We start from the raw sequence: 24,840 nt of genomic DNA on the forward strand, positions 1-24,840 counted from the left end.
CCCCTCCCCCCCTCCATAACACCATTCATTGTTAATATCTTCCACTTCAGTGACGATTTGGAAACAGGACACTGATCAAAGTGTTGGGGGCTGGGAGGCTGGCAGTATTGGACGGGGGGGGGTTGAACTGGGAGTGGACATTGGCCTAATAAAAGGAATGTGGACTCATTCCCCAGAGAGCTGATGCCATTGGCTGCTGCGAGGAGACAGTGTGTGTATTGTAAGTCCCGTACACTTTGTGATATGACATACACAACGACCCCGGCAGCAGCCATTCATACAGGAGAATACATGCACGGAACAGTCATAACGTGCACTGGCTAAATGAGACAGGAATCACAATTATAGGTAATAAATTATTAGCGGGGACATTCGTGCTTGCATTCGTCTTTGTGAAACAACACAAGAAATCCTAGTAGTTTTCCCAGGAGGCCACCGACAGATTATAAGACAATGGGCCCGTGGAAAGATAAAACTGCATGCCAAATGATTCTCTTATTTAACTCCTTTAGTCAAACAATCTCCCTGCATACAAGTCGCCCCTCAACTTCATTTAATCCTCACCAAATTTGAAAACTAACATGGGATGATGCCCTAGTTAAGGCCTGTGTCCACATAGCGGGTTTTTTAAAAGTACATCTACTCAAGTACTGTCCTTAAGTAAAATGTTGAGGTACTTGTACTTTACTTGATTATTTATATGTTATTATACTTTGTACTTCTACTCCACTACAGTTCAGAGGTAAATGGTGTACTTTCACTCCACTATGTATTTAATCCCTTTAGTTACTTTACAGATGTGGATGAATGATGTGAAATATAACCAAGAGTTAAATCAGACTTTAGTTCCACCTGGAGTAAATCCACCAGCTACCCTGCAGTATACAAAGTCATTCAAACTAGCTGCACCTTTACCAGCTTTGAGAACACTTTCATGATCAATCATTATAAAACATATCATATATATTATTCTGAAATGGACCAATCTGCACAACGACTACATTTACTGTCGCTACTTTCACTATATTTTGATGAGAATACTTTTCTACTTTTACTTGAGGAACATTTTGAATGCAGGACTTTTACTGTGACAGAGTATTCCTACAGTACACTCTGGTACTTCTACTTTTACTCAAGTACAAGATCTGAGTACTTCTACTTTGACTCAAGTACAAGATCAGAGTACTTCTACTTTTACTCAAGTACAAGGTCTGAGTACTTCTACTTTTACTCAAGTACAAGATCTGAGTACTTCTACTTTTACTCAAGTACAAGACCTGAGTACTTCTACTTTTACTCAAGTACAAGATCTGAGTACTTCTACTTTTACTCAAGTACAAGATCAGAGTACTTCTACTTCTACTCAAGTACAGGATCTGAGTACTTCTACTTTTACTCAAGTACAAGATCTGAGTACTTCTACTTTTACTCAAGTACAAGATCTGAGCCCTTGTTTTTCTGAGCCTATTGCTGTTTTCGTACGGCTCAGAGCGTTTATTGAGATCTATGAACGGTTCAGAAAGGCACTGGAGAGGTCAATGTAGACAATTGAGGAGAAGCTTGTATTAGAAAACAAAAACGTAAAAGCCTATTAGTGGAAAAAGATTGACGAAAAGCTCATTCATACAAAGTAGGAAACCTCCTGTCTGTGCTCATGGTGAAAACACAATGTCAAACAAATAGAGAGATATCTTATTCTTTTAAAAAATGTAAATCCTGCACAACATGTTGCACATTTCTGCTCCACACTACCACTATGTAAACCTGCACAGCTCTCATTTTAGTAGAAGTAGCAGAAGATATAAATTCTCAAGTGATGTAAAAGTACTCCATCATCGTACTTAAGTACAATACTTGAGTAGTTGTACTTCAATGCATATCACCCTGTGAATAAACACAAGTACACACTGCTGCTTCAAAATACATGTAAATAAATGGAGCTGAGGCTAACTTCCTCTAACATTTCCCATCTCAAATCAGAAACCCCTCATCAATCTCTCGTTAATGTCTTATCATCACATTCATTCTACATCAAACATCAAGACGTATCTGATCCAGTTTTAAGGTTAAAAGCAATCAGTCACTGGCACACTGTAAGCATGGCTGAGCTGAGAACAGTCTGACCCGTGCCCCTCTCCCACACATGAAGAGCAGATTAGAGCTACGAATAAATAACTGTAACAGGTTTAAAACCAGGGAGGCTATTTCAGCCACAGGGTCATTTCAGAACATCATGCTGCTGAATGGAGACATACGGTATATTGTCAATGATATCAATGGGCCTATATGTCATAATGCTATCTATGTATTTGTGAAAAACCTACATTTTACATAGCAACAAGATAGCGACAGGTCACAGCAGGGGCGGTTCTAGGGGGGGCCAGTGCCAGTGCCCCCCTAACACTGACCTCTGACCCCCCTGTGGCCCCCCTAACAATGAATTATTATTATTTTATTTTTAAAAAATGTATATTTTCTGGTACTCGGTTTGCCAAAAACCGCAGGATTTTGTTGCTGTAATGTGAGATTGTGCAGACACCCTTATGTAAAGTAGAGATGTAACTGTTCATTGCCTTTATTTTTATATAAATATGGTGTGAGTGCAAACATTGCACTATAACTTAAGCTGAAGCTAACAGTAATAACTATAAGATCTATCTGAAATAAATAAGTGTACTGAAACAAATACCAATAACTGTATTGCATTGTTTTCTTATGCGCAATTACTTCATACTGTCTAGTTCTCTTTTTCGTCCTGCATTTATTGTGCCCCCCTCAGAAAATAACTGGCCCCCCAGTGGCCCTCCCCAGTCAAATTGGTCTAGAACCGCCACTGAGTACAGCCGGACAGAATAGTGCAATTATTTCTTTGACTTCTGGCAGATCTGAGTAGCATAGCAGAAATGGATAAGGCTGCAACAGCGATGTGAGTCCTGCACAGGAATGGCTGACTCTTCTTGGAGGGCCTTTAACTAACACTGCTCTGTAGCAGATGTGTTTTTTGACATGCATTGATTATTTCTTTCTTTGTTTTTCAGGAATATTCTGCAACGCCACTGCAACTGATTGTCTCTCTGCACCCTGCCAGAATGCAGCTACCTGTGTGGACAACATGAACGACTACGCCTGTATCTGTGCCAAAGACGGTGTTCGATACATGGGCAAACACTGCGACGAACTGTATGACGCCTGCTCCTTTGCTCCATGTGGAGACTGCTCCAGCACCCCTGGGGAAACAGAGTATTACTGCATCTGCCCGGACGGTATGGCAGGTGATAACTGCACAGAAGAGGTGGACGAGTGTGAGAGTAACCCCTGCTCTGAGCCCCGAACCCTGTGTGTGGACCAGCTGAACGGATACTTCTGCAGATGTTCTGAAGGCTTCGGAGGACAGGACTGCGGGACACACGTGACCGACTGCATCGATGAACCCTGCAGGAACAACGGCACGTGTTTGTTGAGACGAGAGGGCTTTGAGTGCCACTGTGCACCGGGGTTCGAGGGGAAGACGTGTGAGGAAGATGTGAACGAGTGTTTGTCCGAGCCCTGTCAGAACGGAGCCATATGTTTGGACGGAGAGGCGGAGTTTCACTGCTTCTGTGTGCCCGGGTTCCAGGGATGCAACTGTGAGATCGACATCAATGAGTGTGCGTCACGACCCTGCGAGAACAACGGCACCTGCATCAACGAGAAGGACCACTACGAGTGTGAGTGCCTGGAGGGATTCGCAGGTACAGTAAACTCAAATGACACACACACACACACACACACACACACACACACACACACACACACACACACACACACACACACACACACACACACGCACACACACACACACACACACACACACACACACACACATACCATGTATACATCACTTCAGGGGACATTACATTGACTTTCATGCATTTCCTGGAGACTTATCCTAACCTTAACCATAACCAACACATGCCTAACCCTAACCCTAACCCTTACCCTAATCCTAATCCTAACCAAGTCTTCACCCTAAAATTAATGATTCCCCTTATGGGGACCTCCAATTTGTCCCCATAAGGGAAGCCAGTCCCCACACGTGACTGTGTAAACAGATTTAGGTCCCCACAAGTATAGTAATGCTAGACCACACACACACACACACACACACACACACACACACACACACACACACACACACACACACACACACACACACACACACACACACACACACACACACACACACACACACACACACACACACACACCTAACCCTCTGAGGTTAAAGCCCTTTTTTCATATGTTTGGCTCGCCTGGGCTTTTTTTGTAAAATAGCTATTAAAACATGAACCCTGTGCTGCACAATCAAGTTATATGCATGTTTTTTTCATAACAAGCTAAGCTAGAAGCATATGTAGGCTACAGGGATGTCACATGGATGTACAAATAGTTATAAGACCATAAGTACAAAAGAACGAGGGAAATCAGGAACCTACCCGAGGAAACAATGACGACGAAGTGGCAGACAACAAAGACAGGCCTAAAGACACACAAGACCGACAAGACACAGCTGGGGGACAGGAAGTAAGACAAGACTAAATGAATTTCAAAATAAAACAGGAAACCAAAACTAAGAACATGACAATTAAAGCTTCATGTCAACTTAAATGTGTTACGAATCATCAGAATTGAGTATTGAAAGCCAATCAGTCTAATGATGAGACCTGACAAACAATGTTCAAAGTTGCAGGTACTTAACAGATTTAGTGAAATACAATAAAATAACTTGATTTTGTTACAGAGATAGAAGCTCTGCTGTCAGGGTTGAATATAAGGACCCAAACGCAGTATAAAAACAGAGGAGGCAGCTGAATGAATATGAACTTAGGCAAGCTTTATCCAAACACAATGAGACAATCAGGCACTGGAGGGAAACTAACGACAGGAAGTAAAACTAGACGAGACACAGAGGTGATGCATTTCAAAATAAAACTGATCAGAATCAGAAACGGGTTTATTAACAGGTAGGTTAACACATACGAGGAATTTGACTTGATGTCATGGTGCATACATAAAAGTAAAACGCAGATAGAGAACTATTATAAGAAAATAAAACTATAATAACATTACAAATAATACAAAATATAGTAGAATAAAATATGGCAGTATTTACAATGTGATAGAATAAAATATGTGCAGTAATAATAATAATTAAAAAAAAGATTAGTTTAAGATGTAATCGTGAATCATCACAAGGTCTCGCTTCTTGTTCTGCTTCTCGTTGAGCTCCCTGAATACTGAAGTGTTTTGTCTGTCCTGATAAAGCGGGCACGAGGAGTATTTTAAGTGCACAGTAAGATGCTGTGAGTCAGGCGTCTTATCTGAGGCTCAGATAAAGACTTTGTGTGAGAGAAAACACTCCTGTCTCGCTTTCCTTACACTCCTTTCTCTCTCTGGAGCCTGCTCAGTGTCAGAGGAGCTCGTGTTATCTGAGGGGTCACATCAGCATTCCCCTGGGAAGGATCTAAAGAAAGGCTTTCATCAAGAACACCACGACAGCCTGATAGAGAGACATTAGGGAGTGTTGTTTTAAAAAGTGACGGATCATGTGATAAACAATGGCACGTTTTTTTACCCACGATATTATCATTTTAACAACATAGCCTTTTTCATTCATACTGTATGTTAGAAATATATCACAAATAAGACGACAAATACAAACAAATTATAAATAAAGAGAAAACGGTTCAAATCTGAGGCCATGGTTCTCAGCAGGAAACCGATGGACTGTCCACTCCAAGTAGGGAATGAGTCCTTACCCCAAGTGAAGGAGTTCAAGTATCTCGGAGCAGCGGGAGCGGTACTGCAGTCGCTTTACCACACCGTTGTGACGAAAAGAGAGCTGAGCCAGAAGGCAAAGCTCCCTGTCTACCAGGCCATTTTCGTTCCTACCCTCACCTATGGTCATGAAGGATGGGTCATGACCGAAAGAACGAGATCGCGGATACAAGCGGCCGAGATGGGTTTTCTCCGCAGGGTGGCTGGTGTCTCCCTTAGGGATAAGGTGAGAAGTTCGGTCATCAGGGAGGGACTCGGAGGTGAGCCGCTCCTCCTTTGTGTAGAAAGGAGCCAGTTGAGGTGGTTCGGGCACCTAGTTAGGATGCCACCTGGGCGCCTCCCTAGGGAGGTGTTCCAGGCACGTCCAGCTGGGAAGATATCAAGGGGTAGACCTAGGACCAGGTGGAGGGATTATATCTCTTGGCTGGCCTGGGAGCGCTTTGGGAACCCCCAGTCAGAGCTGGTTGATGAGGGGAAAGGAACGTTTGGGGCTCTCTGCTGGAACTGATACCCCCAAGACCCGACCACGGATAAGCGGGAGAAGATGGATGGATGGATGGATGGATGGGTTCAAATATAAAAATACATTAAAATAGTGCAAAAAAAAAGAATAAACAAAATTATTAACGGTGGTAAAAAGATAATAACATTAAAGGTGGGGTAGGTAATTTTGGAGAAACCAGCTGGAGTGCGCTAGAATTTGAAAATACACAGCCGGAAAAAATCTGCCACTTCCTCTCAGAGCCCCTCCTCCAACACACACGAACGCGCACATGACCAATGAGGGCACGAGATAAGTTTGTGCCCAGATGGAAGGCTGACAGGCAGGTAGGCCATCCAGTTACTTTAGATGATTGGTCGTGCTTTTTACAGCGCTACAGCTTCTACAGGTGATATTTTTTAATGGATTTATTGTCAAAGCACTTCAGATATTCATTGCTATCAGGATGTTAAGAGCATTCCATGGAATATAACAAAAAGTCTATCTCGAGCCGGTTTCTCAAACTTACCTACCCCACCTTTAAGTAATTTCCCGCGATTCCTTTTGGGGAAATCTCTTTCAAAACTACCTTTTTTATTATGCGTTGTCTTTCTTTATGTAAAATCCTTATTTACCAGATATTTGATTTCTTCTTCATCCTCATCATCATTGCTGTACCTCTCCTCCCCCAGGAGTGAACTGTGAGACGGAGATAGATGAGTGTGAGTCCGACCCCTGCCACAACGGAGCCACGTGCCTCGACCTGATCTCCGTTTACTCCTGCCAGTGTCTGCCCGGATTCACTGGCATCGACTGTGAGGTGGACGTGGACGAGTGCTTCAGCGAGCCGTGCCTCAACGGAGCGGTGTGTCAGGACATGGTGAACAGGTGAGATCAGATAAGATACAATGCATTTATTAGAGCGGTGTGTCAGGACATGGTGAACAGGTGAGATCAGATAAGATACAATGCATTTATTAGAGCGGTGTGTCAGGACATGGTGAACAGGTGAGATCAGATAAGATACAATACATTTATTAGAGCGTTGTGTCAGGACATGGTGAACAGGTGAGATCAGATAAGATACAATGCATTTATTAGAGCGGTGTGTCAGGACATGGTGAACAGGTGAGATCAGATGCAGAGGTGGGAAGTAGTGGAGTACAAATACTTCGTTACTGTACTTAAAGGTCACCTATTATGCAAAATCCACTTCTTCATGTCTCTTCTACACTGAACAAAAATATAAACGCAACACTTTTGTTTTTGCTCCCATTCTTCATGAGATGAACTCAAAGATCTAAAACATTTTCTATAAACACAAAATAACCATTTCTCTCAAATATTGTTCACAAATCTGAAAAGATCTGTGATAGTGAGCACTTCTCCTTTGCCGAGATAATCCATCCCACCTCACAGGTGTGGCATATCAAGATGCTGATTAGACAGCATGATTATTGCACAGGTGTGCCTTAGGCTGGCCACAATAAAAGGCCACTCTGAAACGTGCAGTTTTGCTTTTTTGGGGGGTCTGGGGGGGTCCGAAAACCAGTCAGTATCTGGTGTGAGGGGTAGGGTTAGGGTAATGTTGTGAATCGAGTGGCCCATGGTGGTGGTGGGGTTATGGTATGGGCAGGCGTATGTTATGGACGACGAACACAGGCCACTCAATTCACAACATTACCCTAACCCTAACCCTCACACCAGATACTGAGCTGATCAGATTTTGGCCACTTTATGATGTCATAACGATGTGTTGTCTTGTGTAACCATTAGCCAATCAGCAACCAAGGTAACCCCCCCCCCCCCCCCCCCCCCTTATTACCTGAATCTCCTCCTAGAGCACCATTGAGTTCTTTGCAACAAAATCTCTCTCAGAGGGGCGTGGGGAGGGGCTCCTTATTTTCATCTAAAGTAACAGACAGAGAATCAGCACTTTGGAAACAGGGCTGAAACAGAGGGGATTATGGGTAATGCTGCAATGATCTGTTTGGTGTTTCAGCCAATCAGAGACAGGCTCTGGATATATCTGAGACCTGTGATATATTGATGAAAAACAGTAGGGGACCTTTAAGGGAATTATAATTTCTCGTCGTCCTGCTGTATAAAACTGATGTGTGGGTGTGTGTGTGTGTGTGTGTGTGTGTGTGTGTGTGTGTGTGGTGTGTGTGTGTGTGTGTGTGTGTGTGTGTGTGTGTGTGTGTGTGTGTGTGTGTGTGTGTGTGTGTGTGTGTGTGTGTGTGTGTGTGTTAGCTATGAGTGTGACTGCAGTGATACAGGTTTCCAGGGAGACTTCTGTGAGCTGGACATCCCAGAATGTGCCTCTGATCCCTGTCAGCACGGAGCCACATGCTCAGAGGGAGTCAGAGAATACACCTGCCTCTGCTGGCCAGGTGAGGAACTACATGATGCTCCTTTCTTTAACAATACAGCATGTTAGGATGGTGAAGAGCAGAGGAGGGAGAAGTACTCAGATCTTGTACTTCAGTAAAAGTAGAAGTACTCAGATCTTGTACTTGGGTAAAAGTAGAAGTACTCAGATCTTGTGCTTGAGTAAAGTAGAAGTACTCAGATCTTGTACTTGAGTAAAAGTAGAAGTACTCAGATCTTGTACTTGAGTAAAAGTAGAAGTACTCAGGTCTTGTACTTCAGTAAAAGTAGAAGTACTCAGATCTTGTACTTGAGTAAAAGTAGAAGTACTCAGGTCTTGTACTTGAGTAAAAGTAGAAGTACCAGAGTGTAGGAATACTCTGTCACAGTAAAAGTCCTGCATTCAAAATGTTCCTCAAGTGAAAGTAGAAAAGTATTCTCATCAAAATATAGTGAAAGTAGCGACAGTAAAAGTAGTCGTTGTGCAGATTGGTCCATTTCAGAATAATATATATGATATGTTTTATAATGATTGATCATGAAAGTGTTCTCAAAGCTGGTGAAGGTGCAGCTAGTTTGAATGACTTTGTATACTGCAGGGTAGCTTGTGGATTTACTCCAGGTGGAACTAAAGTCTGATTCAACACTTGATTATATTTCACATCATTCATCCACATCTGTGAAGTAACTAAAGGGATTAAATACATAGTGGAGTAAAAGTACACCATGTACCTCTGAATTGAAGTGGAGTAGAATAAGATAGACCTCAAACCTCAAAATTGTACTTAAGTAGAGTGTACTTAGTTACATTTAACCACAGGTAAAGCTCTCAAACACATGTGACACTTTTTTCTTGTCGTGCTCTAGGTTATGAGGGACCAAACTGTGAGGTGGATATCGATGAGTGTGCTGAGCAGCCGTGTGAAAACGCTGGGGAGTGTTTCGAGCGCTCCGACCCGTCTCACTGGGATCTGGATTGGGATCTGAGCTTTGCAGACGCAGCTGGATACATCTGCCAGTGCCAGCAAGGGTTCGCAGGTGAGAGAAACTAAAGAGAACCCATCAGCCATAACATCTCGATCACACCTTCTGAAATCTCCTGACAAATGTATTTGACATTACAGGAGAGAACTGCTCCGTAAACATCGATGAATGTGAGTCTGAGCCGTGCCAGAACGGAGGCACCTGTGAGGATCAGATCAACGGATACACCTGTACCTGCGCTCAGGGATTTCTAGGTGGGTCTGGGAGGCAATCATTTGTTTTATGTTTAATTCAAAAACACACTACGCTACAGTGTAGAAATGGAAATCTTATGACCTGATGATGCAACATATATCATAAAATACTATAAGAAGTCTATATACATGTAAATAGAATATGAGAACAGGATGTAAATATTGTACAGTAAGGCGAAATTAAATACGGTTTTTTACGGTGAGTTGGAGAGGTAAAAAAAAGTCTTCAGCCTGGATTTAAAAGTAGTCAGAGTTGCAGCGGACCTGCAGGTTTCTGGGAGTTTGTTCCAGATATTTGACAACATCCCTAACCAAATTCTCACACTCCTCTACTCCTAGTCTTCCCGTGAAATTATAGATCTTATTGAAATAGAATTGGATGCCTAGCTAGCAGCATATCTAACCCTAAGTGTGTTTTCCCTCCAGGTGAGCACTGTGAGGTGGATATTGATGAGTGTGAGAGCCAGCCTTGTCAAAATGGAGGCTGGTGTGAAGACGGCCGTGCCTCCTACACCTGCCACTGTCCTGAAGAAGAGCCGGGAGAACTTCCCTGGGGAGGAGACCTCTGTGATGTGAAACTCTACGGCTGTGTGGACCACGAATGCCAAAATGGAGCAACCTGCCACCCCTGGTTATCGGAGGAGAACCACGGCCACACCTGCCTCTGCCCTCACGGTTTCTACGATGAGCAATGCTCCACCAGAACAACCTTCTCCTTCTCCACCCCTGGGTTTGTCCTCATCCAGGTCGATCTGGAGGAGAGGACACGAAGGGAAGTTGAACACCAGATCCATCGGGGTCTCGGGGTCCAACTACGCTTCAGGACAACTATTCCCAACATGCTGCTTTTCTACAGAGGAGACATGGACAACCACCTCATTCTGGAGATCGTGAATGGCGGTCTTCACGCTAAAGCCTTCTCTGAGGAGTCTGAGCTGGATGTGAGGTTTCCTGGTCTGGTCAGTGATGGAGGATGGAGGGACGCTCATGTGTTTGTAGATGACGGAGGATTGGTTTTGATCGTTAGGGGTCCAGGATGTGACAGAGACGGGTGCAGAGTGACGGACGGAGGTGCTGATGAACCGCCTTTCCAGCCCTCTGAAGCCTTCTCTCAGATTTATATAGGAGGAGCACCAGAGGAGCTTTTAGAGGTTTCTGTGAGCGGAGCAGGGTTTATTGGATGCATGGAGGACTTGATGATCGACTCTAAACCCATTCTGCCTCAAACTCTTCCTGAAGACCAGGTTCATGAGCTGGGCTGCAGTAAAACTGAATGGTGTAAGCCGGACCCCTGCAGTGGAAACGGCCGCTGTGTGGATCTGTGGATCAGCTTTCAATGTGACTGCTACCGGCCGTACCACAGTGACAGCTGCTCTGAAGGTAAGTCTCTCTTTTTTAATACAGTACTCAATGCACAAGAAGGTACTAACATAGACATGTCCCGCCACTGGGGAGTAGTGGAGTACAAATACTTTGTTACAGTACATTCTTCTGGTATCAGTACTTTACTCCACTACTTATTTTTCTGACGACTTTCTACTTCTCACATGTTGAACACAAATACCTGTACTTTCTACTTCTTACATGTTGAACACAAATACCTGTACTTTCTACTTCTTACATGTTGAACTCAAATACCTGTACTTTCTACTTCTTACATGTTGAACACAAATACCTGTACTTTCTACTTCTTACATGTTGAACTCAAATACTTGTACTTTCTACTTCTCTCATTCTCCAAACAGCTGGTTCCTTTAGTCTGAATGTGTGTTTGGTGCGTGATCATTATTCTTTAGAGTCATTGCGTGCCTATTGATTTGAACACGATCCGTGTATCCATCATTTCCTGGTCTCCTCTAAAGAAGAGGGACCAATGGAAACGTTGTCATGTTGCCGTTGTTCAGCATGGAAACATTCATTAGCTAACAATGACATTATTGTTCTATTAATATAAAGGGAGGTCAGGTACTCTTTAAAGCAGCTGCTAGTTATGGGTACTTTTTACTGAAGTACACTTCAAAGCCTCTTTACTTTTACTTGAGTAAAGAAGTTTAGTCAGTACTTCTACTTTCACCAGAGTATTTTTAAACACAAGTATCTGTACTTCTACTTGAGTAAAGGGATAGTGGTGGTCTAATAATGGATAGTGAGGTGGGCTGAAGATTGAAGGTTGTGAGTTCAAATCCCGCCAGGAACACCACCACTGGTGTGCCCTTGAGTAAGGCACTTAGCCCTTAGTTACTCCAGGGAGAATGTCCCTGTAATTGTAAGTCGCTTTGGATAAAAGCGTCAGCTAAATGAAATGTAAAATAATGTAATAATAAAGGATGTGTGTACTTTTGCCATCTCTGCAGAGTTCCCTTCATGGACGTACAGCCACGAGGACACGAAGAGCTTCAGTGTGTACGACGTGGGGAAAAGCCACGAGAGCAGCTTCAACGTTTCCTTCTTCCTGAGGTCCTTACAGCCGGACGGACTGCTGTTCCAGCTGAGGAAACAATCAGTGGGGCGGGAAGAGGAGGGAGAGGTCTATTTCTCCGTCTACCTGGGCATGGGGAGGCTGTTTGTCAGCTCTCTGCCTAACAGTGCCCCTCTGACAGCCCCCATATTCGTGACGACTGGCGAAAAACAGCTCCTTCAGGTGGAGGTGCAGCACAAACAGGTGATTCTTGAGCACTTAGGCCTGCGTTATGGGATAGGAGAGATCCCCGAAGTGACTGTGAACAGTGGAGATCAGGCCTTTGTGGGGGGGCTTCCAGCTGAGTGGGACTCTGAAGGTTGGGGGGGGAATTATAAAGGATGCCTGCAGGACCTCAGGCTGGACTCGGTGCATCTGGATGTGGACGCGTGGAACAGCTCTGAAGACGAGGAGGTGTATCTGCCGAGCGACGCTGAACATATAAAGGAGGGCTGCGTCAGTGACGACACCTGCAGGGTGAGAGGGGCTCCTTTCATTTAAATGTTCTTAAAAGTACATTTTGAGAGACTTCGCTACTTGAGTATTTCCATTTTTTGCTACTTCACAGTTTTGGTCCTTCAGAACCTAGAGAACGAAAAGTTTGACTTGTGTGTATGAGAGCTTTACCTGTGGTTAAATGTAACTAAGTACATTTACTCAAGTACTGTACTTAAGTACAAGTTTGAGGTACTTGTACTTTACTTCAGTATTTCCATGTTATGCTACTGTGTACTTCTACTCCACTACATTTATTTTATACCAGAATATCATGTATTTTATTTTATATATATAAGTACCTGTGTTACTGAGTGTTAAATAAATGTAGTGGAGTAGAAGTATAAAGTAGCCCAAGTATGTCCAATATGTCCAAAAGCACTTAGGTACAATACTTAAGTAAATATATTTATTTACTTTCCACCACTGAAAGGTCCCATGTCATGGCCATTTCTACTGATCATAATTCCATTGTTGAGGTCTACTAGAATAGATTTATATTGTTCAATGTTCCAAACTCACATTGGTTTCTCACAGCATCTCTGTATAGTGTGTGTATTCACTCTCTATCCTACACGGCTTGTTGGAGCTCCTGCCCCCCCCCCTCCCCCCGTGAGCCCAGTGGCCATCTGCGAGACAGCGAGACCCAGCCCGAAAAACACAGGCTGAGTTCCGCGGTGTCTCGCTGTCTCGCCGTCTCGCCGACCCCACACCAGTGAGCCAGCTCAGTGTCCCGCTCCTCGCAGCAGCGAGCCTCGCAACGTCCCGCCGAGTGTGTGTGTGTGTGTGTGTGTGAGGAAGTCCGCGGATTGGTCCAAACGTAGCGGCTCCGCGGACGTAACGTAACGGCTCCGGACGTAACGTAACAGCTCCGGCTAGGCGTTACAAATGGACCAATCCGCCTAGCCGTTACGTTACGTTACTATACCCGAAATACGTCACTATACCCAAGAAGTAAACAATGGAAAAAGAGAAATCTCCAACGAGGCGTTCTGGGGCAGCACAGACAGGTCTTCTCTGTGTTAGAGTTTTACTCGCTACAGGGTGTACTTTGAGGGGTTGTGACTCTGCAGACCGTTCACATGCAGAAAAAGCTTCATAACACAAGGGGACGGGTAATAACCGGAAAAGCATGACATGGGACCTTTAAAATAGATATGTGTAGCATCAGGATGACCGCACACAGCCTTGATTGGTTTATCGATGTCTATTATCTCAATTAAAAGCGTTCCCATGTGTCCTCATGGAAGCAGATTTTCAAACATAAGGCATCCTGTAGGAAATCACATCATGGTTATGGCACCATCTGGTGGATTAGTAGAGTTATAAATACTGTTTCAAGTCTGCTCTTGAGGTTATTTGCTGCACTGAAAGAACGGAAACGTTGACTTTAATTAAATGTATTATGTCAACCTAACTGTAATAGGTTAGTTGAAAGCAATATTATTAAGCTGAACCCAAATATTTTGTATTTGAACTTAATATAACTGCTTTCAACTAACCTAATGCAGTTGTGTAAAATCTGTTGACATTAAACATTTAATTGAAGTCAACGTTTCAGTGTTTTCAGTTTGTGTGAGTTCCTTATATGTTTAGGATAAGATTTTATTCATCCAGAAGGAAATTGTTGTACCAGAGTTACAAAAATACAATAAACACAGCAGCATAACAATAAAACTGAACATTAACAGTGCAGTAAAAACAGCAATTCAATAACTACAGGAAACATAGACGGTCACATAATTAAGTAAATATTGACAGTATTTAGAAGTGCAAAAATCGTAGTGGCCGATACGTTATCATAGAACATTATCAACAATTAATAATAATGATATTGCCCATGTTATATAGCAGCGAGTGTTTTGTAATGGTAATGATATTTATATTACACATAGTTTTAGTGTGGAAGTTCTCCAACTCTCGAGTTTGATGGCCGCTAGAAAGACCTCCTGTGGCTCCGTGGTGGTCTTTATAAATATTATAATATATATTCACTCTCAATGCTTCCCTCTTCAGACGAAGCCTTGTCAGAATGGAGGAAGGTGCACCATCACCTTCAACGACTTCACCTGCTCCTGTGCGGAGGAATACACCGGAAAGACCTGCGAGACGCGGGTGTGGTGCGTCAGCAACCCCTGCGTCAACGGGGGACACTGTGTGGACCTGCCTGACGGATACGAGTGTAAGAACTTCTTCATGATTTCATAACTGTGGCTAGTCAGAAATAAGTCCACTTCTTTGGATAATACCAGAGCTTTTATGTTTACATTACATCCATTATTTGTCTTCAATTCGCCGTATGAGCTAAATATTCGTGAAGATATTTGATGATACAAGAAGCATGCTAATGTAGTTAAAGTATTACAACTGAATAAAGACATTTTGTCTTAAGAGCTGAGTGTTTTCACGGGATTTTAAAATGATTACTCTCCAGGATTGTACAGCATATCAACACTAGGATTTGTGGTTATAAATCTGCTTTAAAATAAAAATATGATCATAATTCAATTTTACGTTTTATATACTATTTAGTGGTATTTTTACACACACACACACACACACACACACACACACACACACACACACACACACACACACACACACACACACACACACACACACACACACACACACACACACACACACACACACACACACACACACACACACACACACACCATGTATACATCACTTCAGGGGACATTACATTGACTTACATGCATTTCCTGGAGACTTATCCTAACCTTAACCATAACCAACACATGCCTAACCCTAACCCTTAACCTAACCCTAATCCTAAACCTAACCAAGTCTTCACCCTAAAATTAATGATTCCTCTCATGGGGACCTCCAATTTGTCCCCATAAGGGAGGCGAGTCCCCACACGTGACTGTGTAAACAGATTTAGGTCTCCACAAGTATAGTAATGCTAGACCACACACACACACACACACACACACACACACACACACACACACACACACACACACACACACACACACACACACAGTGATTCCCCGATATGTTTGGATGATGGGTGATTTTATAGCTCTTCTATGGAAGCAAATAAGAGACGGAATGATTTGAATTGTATCAGACACCGAAATGATAGCATTGCAAATGTTTACTTTGAAAATCATGTATCTGAATTTTTTTGTTCCGAATTTACCATTCGAATTTTTTGAATTGTTAGATCTGAATTTGTGAACACTGAAACAAATACATTGAAATTCAGCTTTTGAAATTGCGTATCAAGATATTTCAGATTTTTATTTCACATGAATTCGGAACAAAACAATCAGATACATGGTTTTCAAAGTAAACATTTTCAATGCTATAAATTCGGTGTCTGATCAAATTCAAATCATTCTGTCTCTTACTTGCTTCCATACTCTGCAACAAACAAATGTCACTCACAATAAAATGACATAAAATACAAATAACGATGCACACTCTTCTCCACGTTGACCCGTAGGTGTGTTCAACGCCACGTTTGAGAACAACCCTGTGCAGTTCAGCGCTGGCGGCTCCCTCTCTGATCCCGTCTCTAACGTCTACCTGGAGCTGAGGAGCCGCTCTGAGAACGCTGTGATCCTTCGTGCCTCGTGGGGCTCAGACCTGCTGCTCGTGGGCCTCGTGGACTCCTCCGTGCGGGTAGAGATCCACACGAGGAACAACGTGGAGTCGCTGGCCTTCACGGGAGTTCGTCGAGTGGCAGACGGCAGCTGGCATCGCGTGAACATCTCCATGGCTGAGAAGCGGCGGAAAGCCTCTCCTTGGATCATCACCGTGGACGGGATCACGGACGCCAGCAGCTTCCCTCAGAGGACAGGAAGTATCCGCTTTCTCAACGAAAAGGCCTCAACGTTGGCCATCGCTGAGAGTTTCACCGGCTGTTTGGGAGCAGTGAGGGTCGGAGGGGTCTATCTCCCTTTCGTGGACGACTATAAAGCCCCCCAGGTGTCTCAGTTCCACTCAGTTGGGAAACCAAAGATCGGATTGGGTTGTAGGAGCGAACCGGTGTGTGATTCGGACCCTTGTGTGAACGGAGCCACGTGCGAAGACCTGTTCAATAAGTTTGGCTGTGTGTGTGACCCTGGTTGGGAGGGGGATCGGTGTGAGAGAGACACTGATGACTGTGCGTCTCAGCCCTGTGTTCACGGCAGCTGTCGGGACCACTTGGCTGGGTTTGAGTGCCGGTGCCACCCTGGATATGCCGGCACTCTGTGTGACGAGGATCTGAACGAGTGTGAGCTTCATCCCTGCGAACATGGAGGCACGTGTCAGGACGGACCCAACATGTTCACCTGTGTGTGTCCAAAGGGATACAGCGGGCCCCTGTGCCAGTGAGTAGGAACCATCCCTCAGTGGAGTACAAATACTTCCTTACTGTACATCTTTCTGGTATCAGTACTTTACTCCACTACTTATTTTTCTGACGAGTTTTTACTTTGACTTCTTACATGTTCAACACAAATACCTGTACTTTCTACTTCTTACATGTTGAACACAAATACCTGTACTTTTTACTTCTTACATGTTGAACTCAAACACCTGTACTTTCTACTTCTTACATTTCAAACACAAATAGCTGTACTTTCTACTTCTTACATGTTGAACTCAAATACCTGTACTTTCTACTTCTTACATGTTGAACTCAAATACCTGTACTTTCTACTTCTCTCATTTTCCAAACAGCTGGTTCCTTTAGTCTGAATGTGTGTTTGATGCGTGATCATTATTCTTTAGAGTCATTGCGTGCCTATTGATTTGAACACGATCCGTGTATCCATCATTTCCTGGTCTTCTCTAAAGAAGAGGGACCAATGGAAACGTTGTCATGTTGCCGTTGTTCAGCATGGAAACATTCATTAGCTAACAATGACATTATTGTTCTATTGATATAAAGGGAGGTCAGGTACTCTTTAAAACAGCTGCTAGTTATGGGTACTTTTTACTGAAGTACATTTCAAAGCCTCTTTACTTTGACTTGAGTGAAGAAGTTTAGTCTGTACTTCTACTTTCACCAGAGTATTTTTAAACACGAGTATCTGTACTTCTGCTTGAGTAAAGGATGTGTGTACTTTTGCCATGTCTGGGCTATCTCTAACAACATTAACCCTCTTTTTCCACCAGGTGGAACTACCCTCCGATACAGTGTGTTGAAGACGTGCTCTGTGAGAACGATGGCGTCTGCAGTGATGGACTGTGGGGAGCAAACTGCACCTGTGTGCCCGGATTCACAGGAAGCAGGTGAGCACACTTTTGATATATATTTTGTTCCTTCCAAATATTGTTAAAGACTAGATCAGGGGTGTCCAAACTTGTTTCACTGGGGGCCACATACAGAAAAATAAAAGGGCTGAGCCGCTCACTAGAGGTGAGGTGTATCGCGTTATCAGTTCAGTTATAAGTTAGCAAAATCATTCAAATGTAGGTAAATAATGCTTGATACTTGAAAATGAAACAGCCTACATCCCTGGCTGAAAATGGCGTATTTATATATATATATATATATATATATATATATATATATATGGCGCGTGTTGCATTGTGGGTAGCTCGTGACGTCACTGTGTGTGAAAGAATTAATGTGTTATACCAGATTAACGGAAATAATCTCAGCTAACTGACGATACAAACCATTTTTACCAAAACAAAACACAAGTCTCATAAGAAGCATCTAAATGACCCCTTAGCGAAAAATGCTAACGGACATTGGCACAGAACTCAAGATAAAAGTACCCTTATTACTTATCGTAGCTGCACATACAAGATATCCTATCAAAGCTGAGGTTCCACAGATTATTTAGGTATATAGTGTCATCACTGAGCGATCCGAACTCGCGACAGGGGAAGCAAACACAGACATCACAACACGTACCTTTACGGCGCTTCTCGGGAGATCGTCTCACCGTAGCTGTCAATCTGATCAAAATACGTGTTCAATGGCACTAAAACGAGAAAAAACGCGGCTGAATCGGTTCATAATTCCATTTTTATGTAAAAATCGGAGAGCAAAAGTTAGCTGCTAATGGTAGCGACCAGAGTGGCTGCTGCTTCCGGTCTAGGCTATGCGGCAGTCTCACACACACACACATTACCAAATAAGGACTAGGTGGGAGTTCCCCTCAATTCCATTGGCTCTGACGGTCAGAAAGAGATGTCAGATTTCAAAATCCAGCAAGTGGGGCCAGAGATATGGAAAATCCACCCAAATGGCCCCAGAAGAGGTTTGTTTTGCTAAATCTGTCTAAAAAGGTCAAATATCACTTGTTTTGCATCAATCTCGACAGGGTACTTATTATATGTTGTACTTTGGATTCCTAAAGCTTTTAGTCTACTAACCCATCATCCAAGGTTAGTTTTCACTATAAGTACAAAATATCTTTTGGACGGACACTATAATTTACAGTTTTTTACCATGTTCAATCTGAATTTTCTTTAAAATAAAAACATCTATATTGAATCTGACTTTTCTACATCCAACTCATTACTTTGAGAAAACAGATTATTAATTTAACCCTTTTAGAAGGGAAGATATGGTCATTTGTTCTGGGAATGTCATTTTCGAGCCTGAAACCTGAAAAACAGGCTCGGGGTTTAACAGGTTAAAACAGAAGCTTCAGATTGCTTATAAAAAGAGGAAATATGAAGGGCATTTCAAGCTTGTTATGGAATTAAGTTATTGGACTTTCATCAACTAAGATTTGCTTGAAAATGTTTCCAACTTTAATTGAGTGAATTTATTTTAACACATGAATACTACTGTGTATTATATGTTTACATTTATATTTAAGAAGTACAATATAAGACAAGCACAAGTTTCATTTTGCGGGCCCTATTTCATTATACTTTTAGAATAAGCTGAGGGCCGATTCAAAATGGGCCGTGGGCTGCATTTGGCCCCCGGGCCGTAGTTTGGACACCCCTGTACTAGATGCACCTCCTTATTAAATGTGACCCTTTCAGATGAAACTCTTTAATGTTCAGAAAGCTCTTTATTTTTCTCATGCTGCCTGTGCTGCAGCACCTCTTTTCACCCTCTGTCTGAAACCTGAAGCTCTGTTGTGATTGGTCAACCGCTTAGTCAGGATTTTAGCCTTTGCAGACCATTTACATGCACGAAAACCTATATAACACACTACAGGAAAAAGGGAAAACCCCAAAAAGTGTAATAAGGCCTCTTTATTAACCGTTCAAAATTAGAAATAATTCCAGCAGAAAGAGACAAGGCCTCTTGCTGCTCAATATGTTTCAACATGCCACAATAAAGAGTAACAATGAGTGATTTGGACAGAATTTACTACAATGCCAAAGTCCTAAATGGTTATTTTGAACAAGTTTTATTTTTACTTAAAGGGGACCTATCATGCAAAATGCCCTTTTTGATGTCTTTCATAAATAACTATGTGTCCCCGGTGTGTCGGGGAACTCACGCAGCGTCAGAAAATAAAACCCTCTCTCTTTTCCTCCGTACCCAAATCTCTAAAAACAGGGCTACAACGAGCTGATCCAGATTTGCGTCCGATATGACGTAATATCTGAAATGTGGACCCACGGCCCAATCAGAAACGTTGCTATCAGAAACAATGCCCGACTGTTTTGGACGTAATATGGTCGGTGTTCACATTAGCATGGCTAACACTCAGAGCTAACCTGTACTGGAGAGCATGTGTGTGAAGAAGCAGGAAGTAAAAAGGAACTCACCTTGTGGTATAACCGGCAAGAGAGAAAGCCTTTGAGCTCCAGACTGTTTCAGAGAGAATCCTTGATAATCCATGATATGGCGTTTCATCACGGCAGCATTTAGTTTAGACAGTAGCTGCCGGGTCCCCCATGAGCTCAGACCCTCCTTTTTTATTTATTTATCAATTTTCTTTTGTATTTAAAGCTTTATTCCCAGAATCAGCACTTTTGAAACAGGAAGTGAAACAGAGGGATATGAGGCATGGCTAGAATGGGTGATCTGTTTTGTATTTTGAGCAAAACACTTCATAAACATGTTCTTTATATATTTGTATATATCTGAGACCTATGCTATTGCCTAGAAATAGCAGGATAGGTGACCTTTAAATGTAATGGTGTCTGGTAAAGATGCAATCCTGATGCTGATGTCTCGGGAATATCAATGATATACATAACATCTAACTACAATGGGGTTAGTGGAATGACCGTAATACAATGTTATGGATCTGTGGGCATATTAACATATGTATAGCAGCTGTAAAAAATCACGTCTTCCTACCATTTGTGTGTGTAAGCATCCGTTTTGTATTTGTGCTTTAGTGTCAAGATACGCTTTAAGATAGTTCAGTAAAAACGTCCTTCTCCTTAATTCTGTATCATTTCAACTTCATTCATTCATTTATTCCATTTCTAAAAAGGTCAAATGTTGAGAAGAAGAAACGTCGGGCATCCTAACACATTATATTGATGTCCTTTCTAAACGTGACGGCGTGTGTTCTCTGTGTTGCAGGTGTGAGTCGGAGATCGATGAGTGTGTGTCCAACCCGTGTCGAAATGGAGGTTCCTGTTTGGATCGATTCAACATGTTTGTGTGTGAATGCCAGCCTGGCTACAGCGGTCCAATCTGTGACACTAACGTATGTTTTTTACATCCTCTTCTTTCGTGTTATACATACGGTGTAATTGTGTAAATAAATACAAATGTTGAAGACCAGGCACGTGCACAGATAGACCTCAAAGGGGCTCGAGCACCTGCCCTTTAGCTCCTATTAGAGATGTGTACTTTTCCTAATCAATAACATGAGATTAGAAAAACACCTACAGAAACCTGTGTCTAATACACCTTGTCTAAAGCTTATGTGTTGCTTTTTACAATTGTGTCACTTAGTATTATATGCTATGTTATTATATTAAACTAATTATAAAATGTAGTATCGATTCTTAGCCGCACAATATCCTCCTTTTGCCCGTCGTTACTGAAACATTGAGCCTGATGGCTTTATGGAAAAGGTGGTAAGAGAAATATGAAGGCGAGACAGGAAGTGCATCTTTGTCGGCAACACTGTGGGTTAGTCAACATGTGAGAAGATTGGACTGAAAAATACTTAATTTCTTTGCATTTATCATTAATTATCTGTCATGTTGAAATGTTTGAACCATCCCCATGTGTTTGTTTTAAATACAAACATTATAATATCCCTTAAAACTGCCACAAAAGTTGTTATTCAACGCATATATTTATCGAAAATCGCCAGCATCCTCCGCACGTTCCTGTTGAAGACTACATACTTGCACATCCATGCATCTATTTGATTGTGTTGCACTGTTGGAGGAGCCTGTGACCTAAGATTGTCATTGTCATAACTACACTGTAGCTATGCACACATGACAATAAAAGCCTTGAAACTTCAGTTGAATCTCTGCCCTCCTTCCTTTGCAGAAACAATTTCAGAAACAGGTGATCCCGTGGCTGATGGTGGCCCTGCCGCTGCTCTGCTTCTGCGTTCTCATCCTGGTCATCGGCCTGACCTTCATGGTGCTCACGGCCAGGAAGAAGCGCCAGTCGGAGGGCGCGTACAGCCCCAGCACTCAGGAGGTGGCTGGAGCTCGGCTGGAGATGGACAGCATGCTCAAAGTGCCCCCGGAGGAAAGACTCATCTGAAGGGGCGTTACATCTGATCTGAGCTCTGCAGGCAGGTGCACAGGACACACAATGAAACACTGAACAGGTGGTGATCCAGGCTCATTCACTCACTGAAATGTGTTCAGCACTTAGCTCATTTATCGTAAAACTCTACACTGTAGTCGTTTTATAGATCCAACTAGTGCATAGAGGAGGGCTTTCTTTTAAGAGTCATGGCACAGTGAAGCATGGACTGTGGAAAATGGCTTCTGGTGTTAGAGGAGTATCCAGAACAGTAGAGCTGCTGGTCCTCTGATGGCCACTAGATGATGCCGGTAAGAACACTTGGAGTGAAAATTAGTGATGGGAATTACGGCTCTTCTTATGGCTCCATTCCTTTCCGAGAGCCGTTCAAAAGAGCCGTTTTTCTTTTTAAGGGGGCGGCGTTAATAGGTTTATCTGCGAAATAACCACCAGGATAATGATTGACTGTATTGCCAGAAATCTACTTTTACTCACAGAAAAATGTTTAACTTGCTAGATCTCTCGGCCAGCCAAACTACTACTCAAGCAACACGCGTTATGCCATCATCATCTACGGAAAATGTGCATTCAGGAAAGCGAGTTCCCGTAAAGGCGAGTGGATTTATGGCAGGCAGTGAACCAACGATAAAAAGAACGGCTCTCATCAAGTACGACTCGGTTCCCTTAGTTCGTTCAAAAGAATCGGATCATTCGCCAACGTAATATCACTAGGCTGAAGGTTGTTCCAACTGATCTGAGCACTGCAGGCAGGTGCACAGAACACAAAAGGAAACTCTGAAACAGTGGTGATCCAGGCTCATTCAGGCTCAGTCTTTTATCTATGGCAGGGAACTTCACCTGTTTTATAGATCTAACTTTGTGCCGCAAGTAAATACCGCTAGTGAATTGTCAAGGGGGGGGGGGGGGGGGGGTGCTCGTGACTTAACCGACCGGCCCCATGCTTGCCAACCCATTTTCGCGGGAGACTCCCGATTTCATTGCCCTCTCCCGGTTTCCTCCCAGGGTCATATTTCTCCCGCATTTCTCCCGATTTCTAACAAAATCAGATTTACTCAGGACTGTTTCCACTCGGACTTTAATACAGCTACACCATTGTTTTGTTTCCATGGTAGCGCGCGCAACTGAAAGTCTGAGAGGGTGAGGAAGATAGTCACAGAAAACAGAACAAGAATCGACAACTCCCCCCTCTGCTCACTCCTTTCCAGCCCACACATATGCTCCATCAAGGATGGTGCTACAGGCTGCGAGGCAGTGCAACTACAATAAGCATGTTAATGTTAATCTAATACAGCTCCGGCGATCCACTAGCACCCCCCCCCCCCTGCGGCTTTCTTTTAAGAGTCACAGCACAGTGAAGCGCTACAAGCACATCGAGTGGAGAAATGGCATCCAGCTGTTCCTCTGATGGCCACTAGATGCTGCCGGTAAGAACACTTGGAGTGAAAATACTTCAATCGTTCTGATAGAAGAAAGAAAGACAATTCATCCCTCCAGTTTTACTTGGGTCTTGGTGGTGATTTGACAAAAGCCCTAAAAGCCACCTGAGTTTAAAAGAGGTGTATGTAACTATCCACCTGTCTCGGTACATAGTTTTATTCAAGCACTCTGGGAAGATTCTGATTGAAAAGACCCAAACTATACTTTATATCGTCATCATTTTGTGTCACCTGTGGTGGTTTGACTCTCAGCACCACTGTGTTAAAATGCAGACAACCAAGTTTAAAGGAAGTTCTGAAACTTGTCAATCTAGATGGTGTTCCCACATTTCTCCACTGTTTCTGTTGGTCCTGATTGTGTAACATTTAGCTACCTGTGTAGGGAGATTTGGGACAAACTCTAACAAGATCAGTGTTGTTCAGTGCGAGGGACGTGAGACTTATACAGCTGCTGTTCCGGAAAGGTTTCTGGAGCCTTGGCCAGTCTTACCTTCTACACATGGCACATTCAGAATAGAGTACAGGGATTCCTGGTTGAACAAAGGTCCCTTTAGAAATGTACACCAAGTAGCCTGTATAGAATATGGATGTGATCCTTGACATCACAAGTTGCACTATGATTCTCGGGCTCTTTGTACACTCCATACTGCACTTCTCACCCACTTTGGTGCTCTCTGGAAAAAAGATATTTGTGCTTGAAAATGAATTCAAGATGGCGTTTGTCAGGTGCTGTAACAAACAAAAAAACATTTGTGGTGCAAGAAAGACAATTAAAACGTGTACAGAACACAACCAATATATTGGATAACCGTGAAGATTCTTTGTGGCAAAGCAAAAGCAGCATTTGCCGAATCCATGTGCAGCGAAAATAAATGTTGAGGACTGGGACCCTTTCAAATTGCAGACAC

General features: G+C 43.0%; 1 protein-coding gene across 1 annotated transcript; it reads left to right on the top strand.

Annotated features, from left to right (window-relative positions):
• Positions 1–3,038: 3,038 nt before the first annotated feature.
• Positions 3,039–23,563, top strand: crb2a (crumbs cell polarity complex component 2a; the record flags this gene model as incomplete). The annotated part of the gene is given in 12 exon segments (XM_034198049.1): positions 3,039–3,731; positions 6,991–7,186; positions 8,552–8,691; positions 9,536–9,706; positions 9,793–9,906; positions 10,333–11,286; positions 12,261–12,841; positions 14,876–15,041; positions 16,335–17,205; positions 17,996–18,112; positions 21,339–21,465; positions 22,269–23,563. Coding segments are annotated over 12 exon segments (4,352 nt in total), but the record flags the coding sequence as incomplete, so codon positions are not given.
• Positions 23,564–24,840: the final 1,277 nt, after the last annotated feature.

Source organism: Gymnodraco acuticeps, unplaced genomic scaffold, assembly GCF_902827175.1.
Source record: "Gymnodraco acuticeps unplaced genomic scaffold, fGymAcu1.1, whole genome shotgun sequence".
In the NCBI taxonomy this organism is placed as follows: Eukaryota; Metazoa; Chordata; class Actinopteri; order Perciformes; family Bathydraconidae; genus Gymnodraco; species Gymnodraco acuticeps.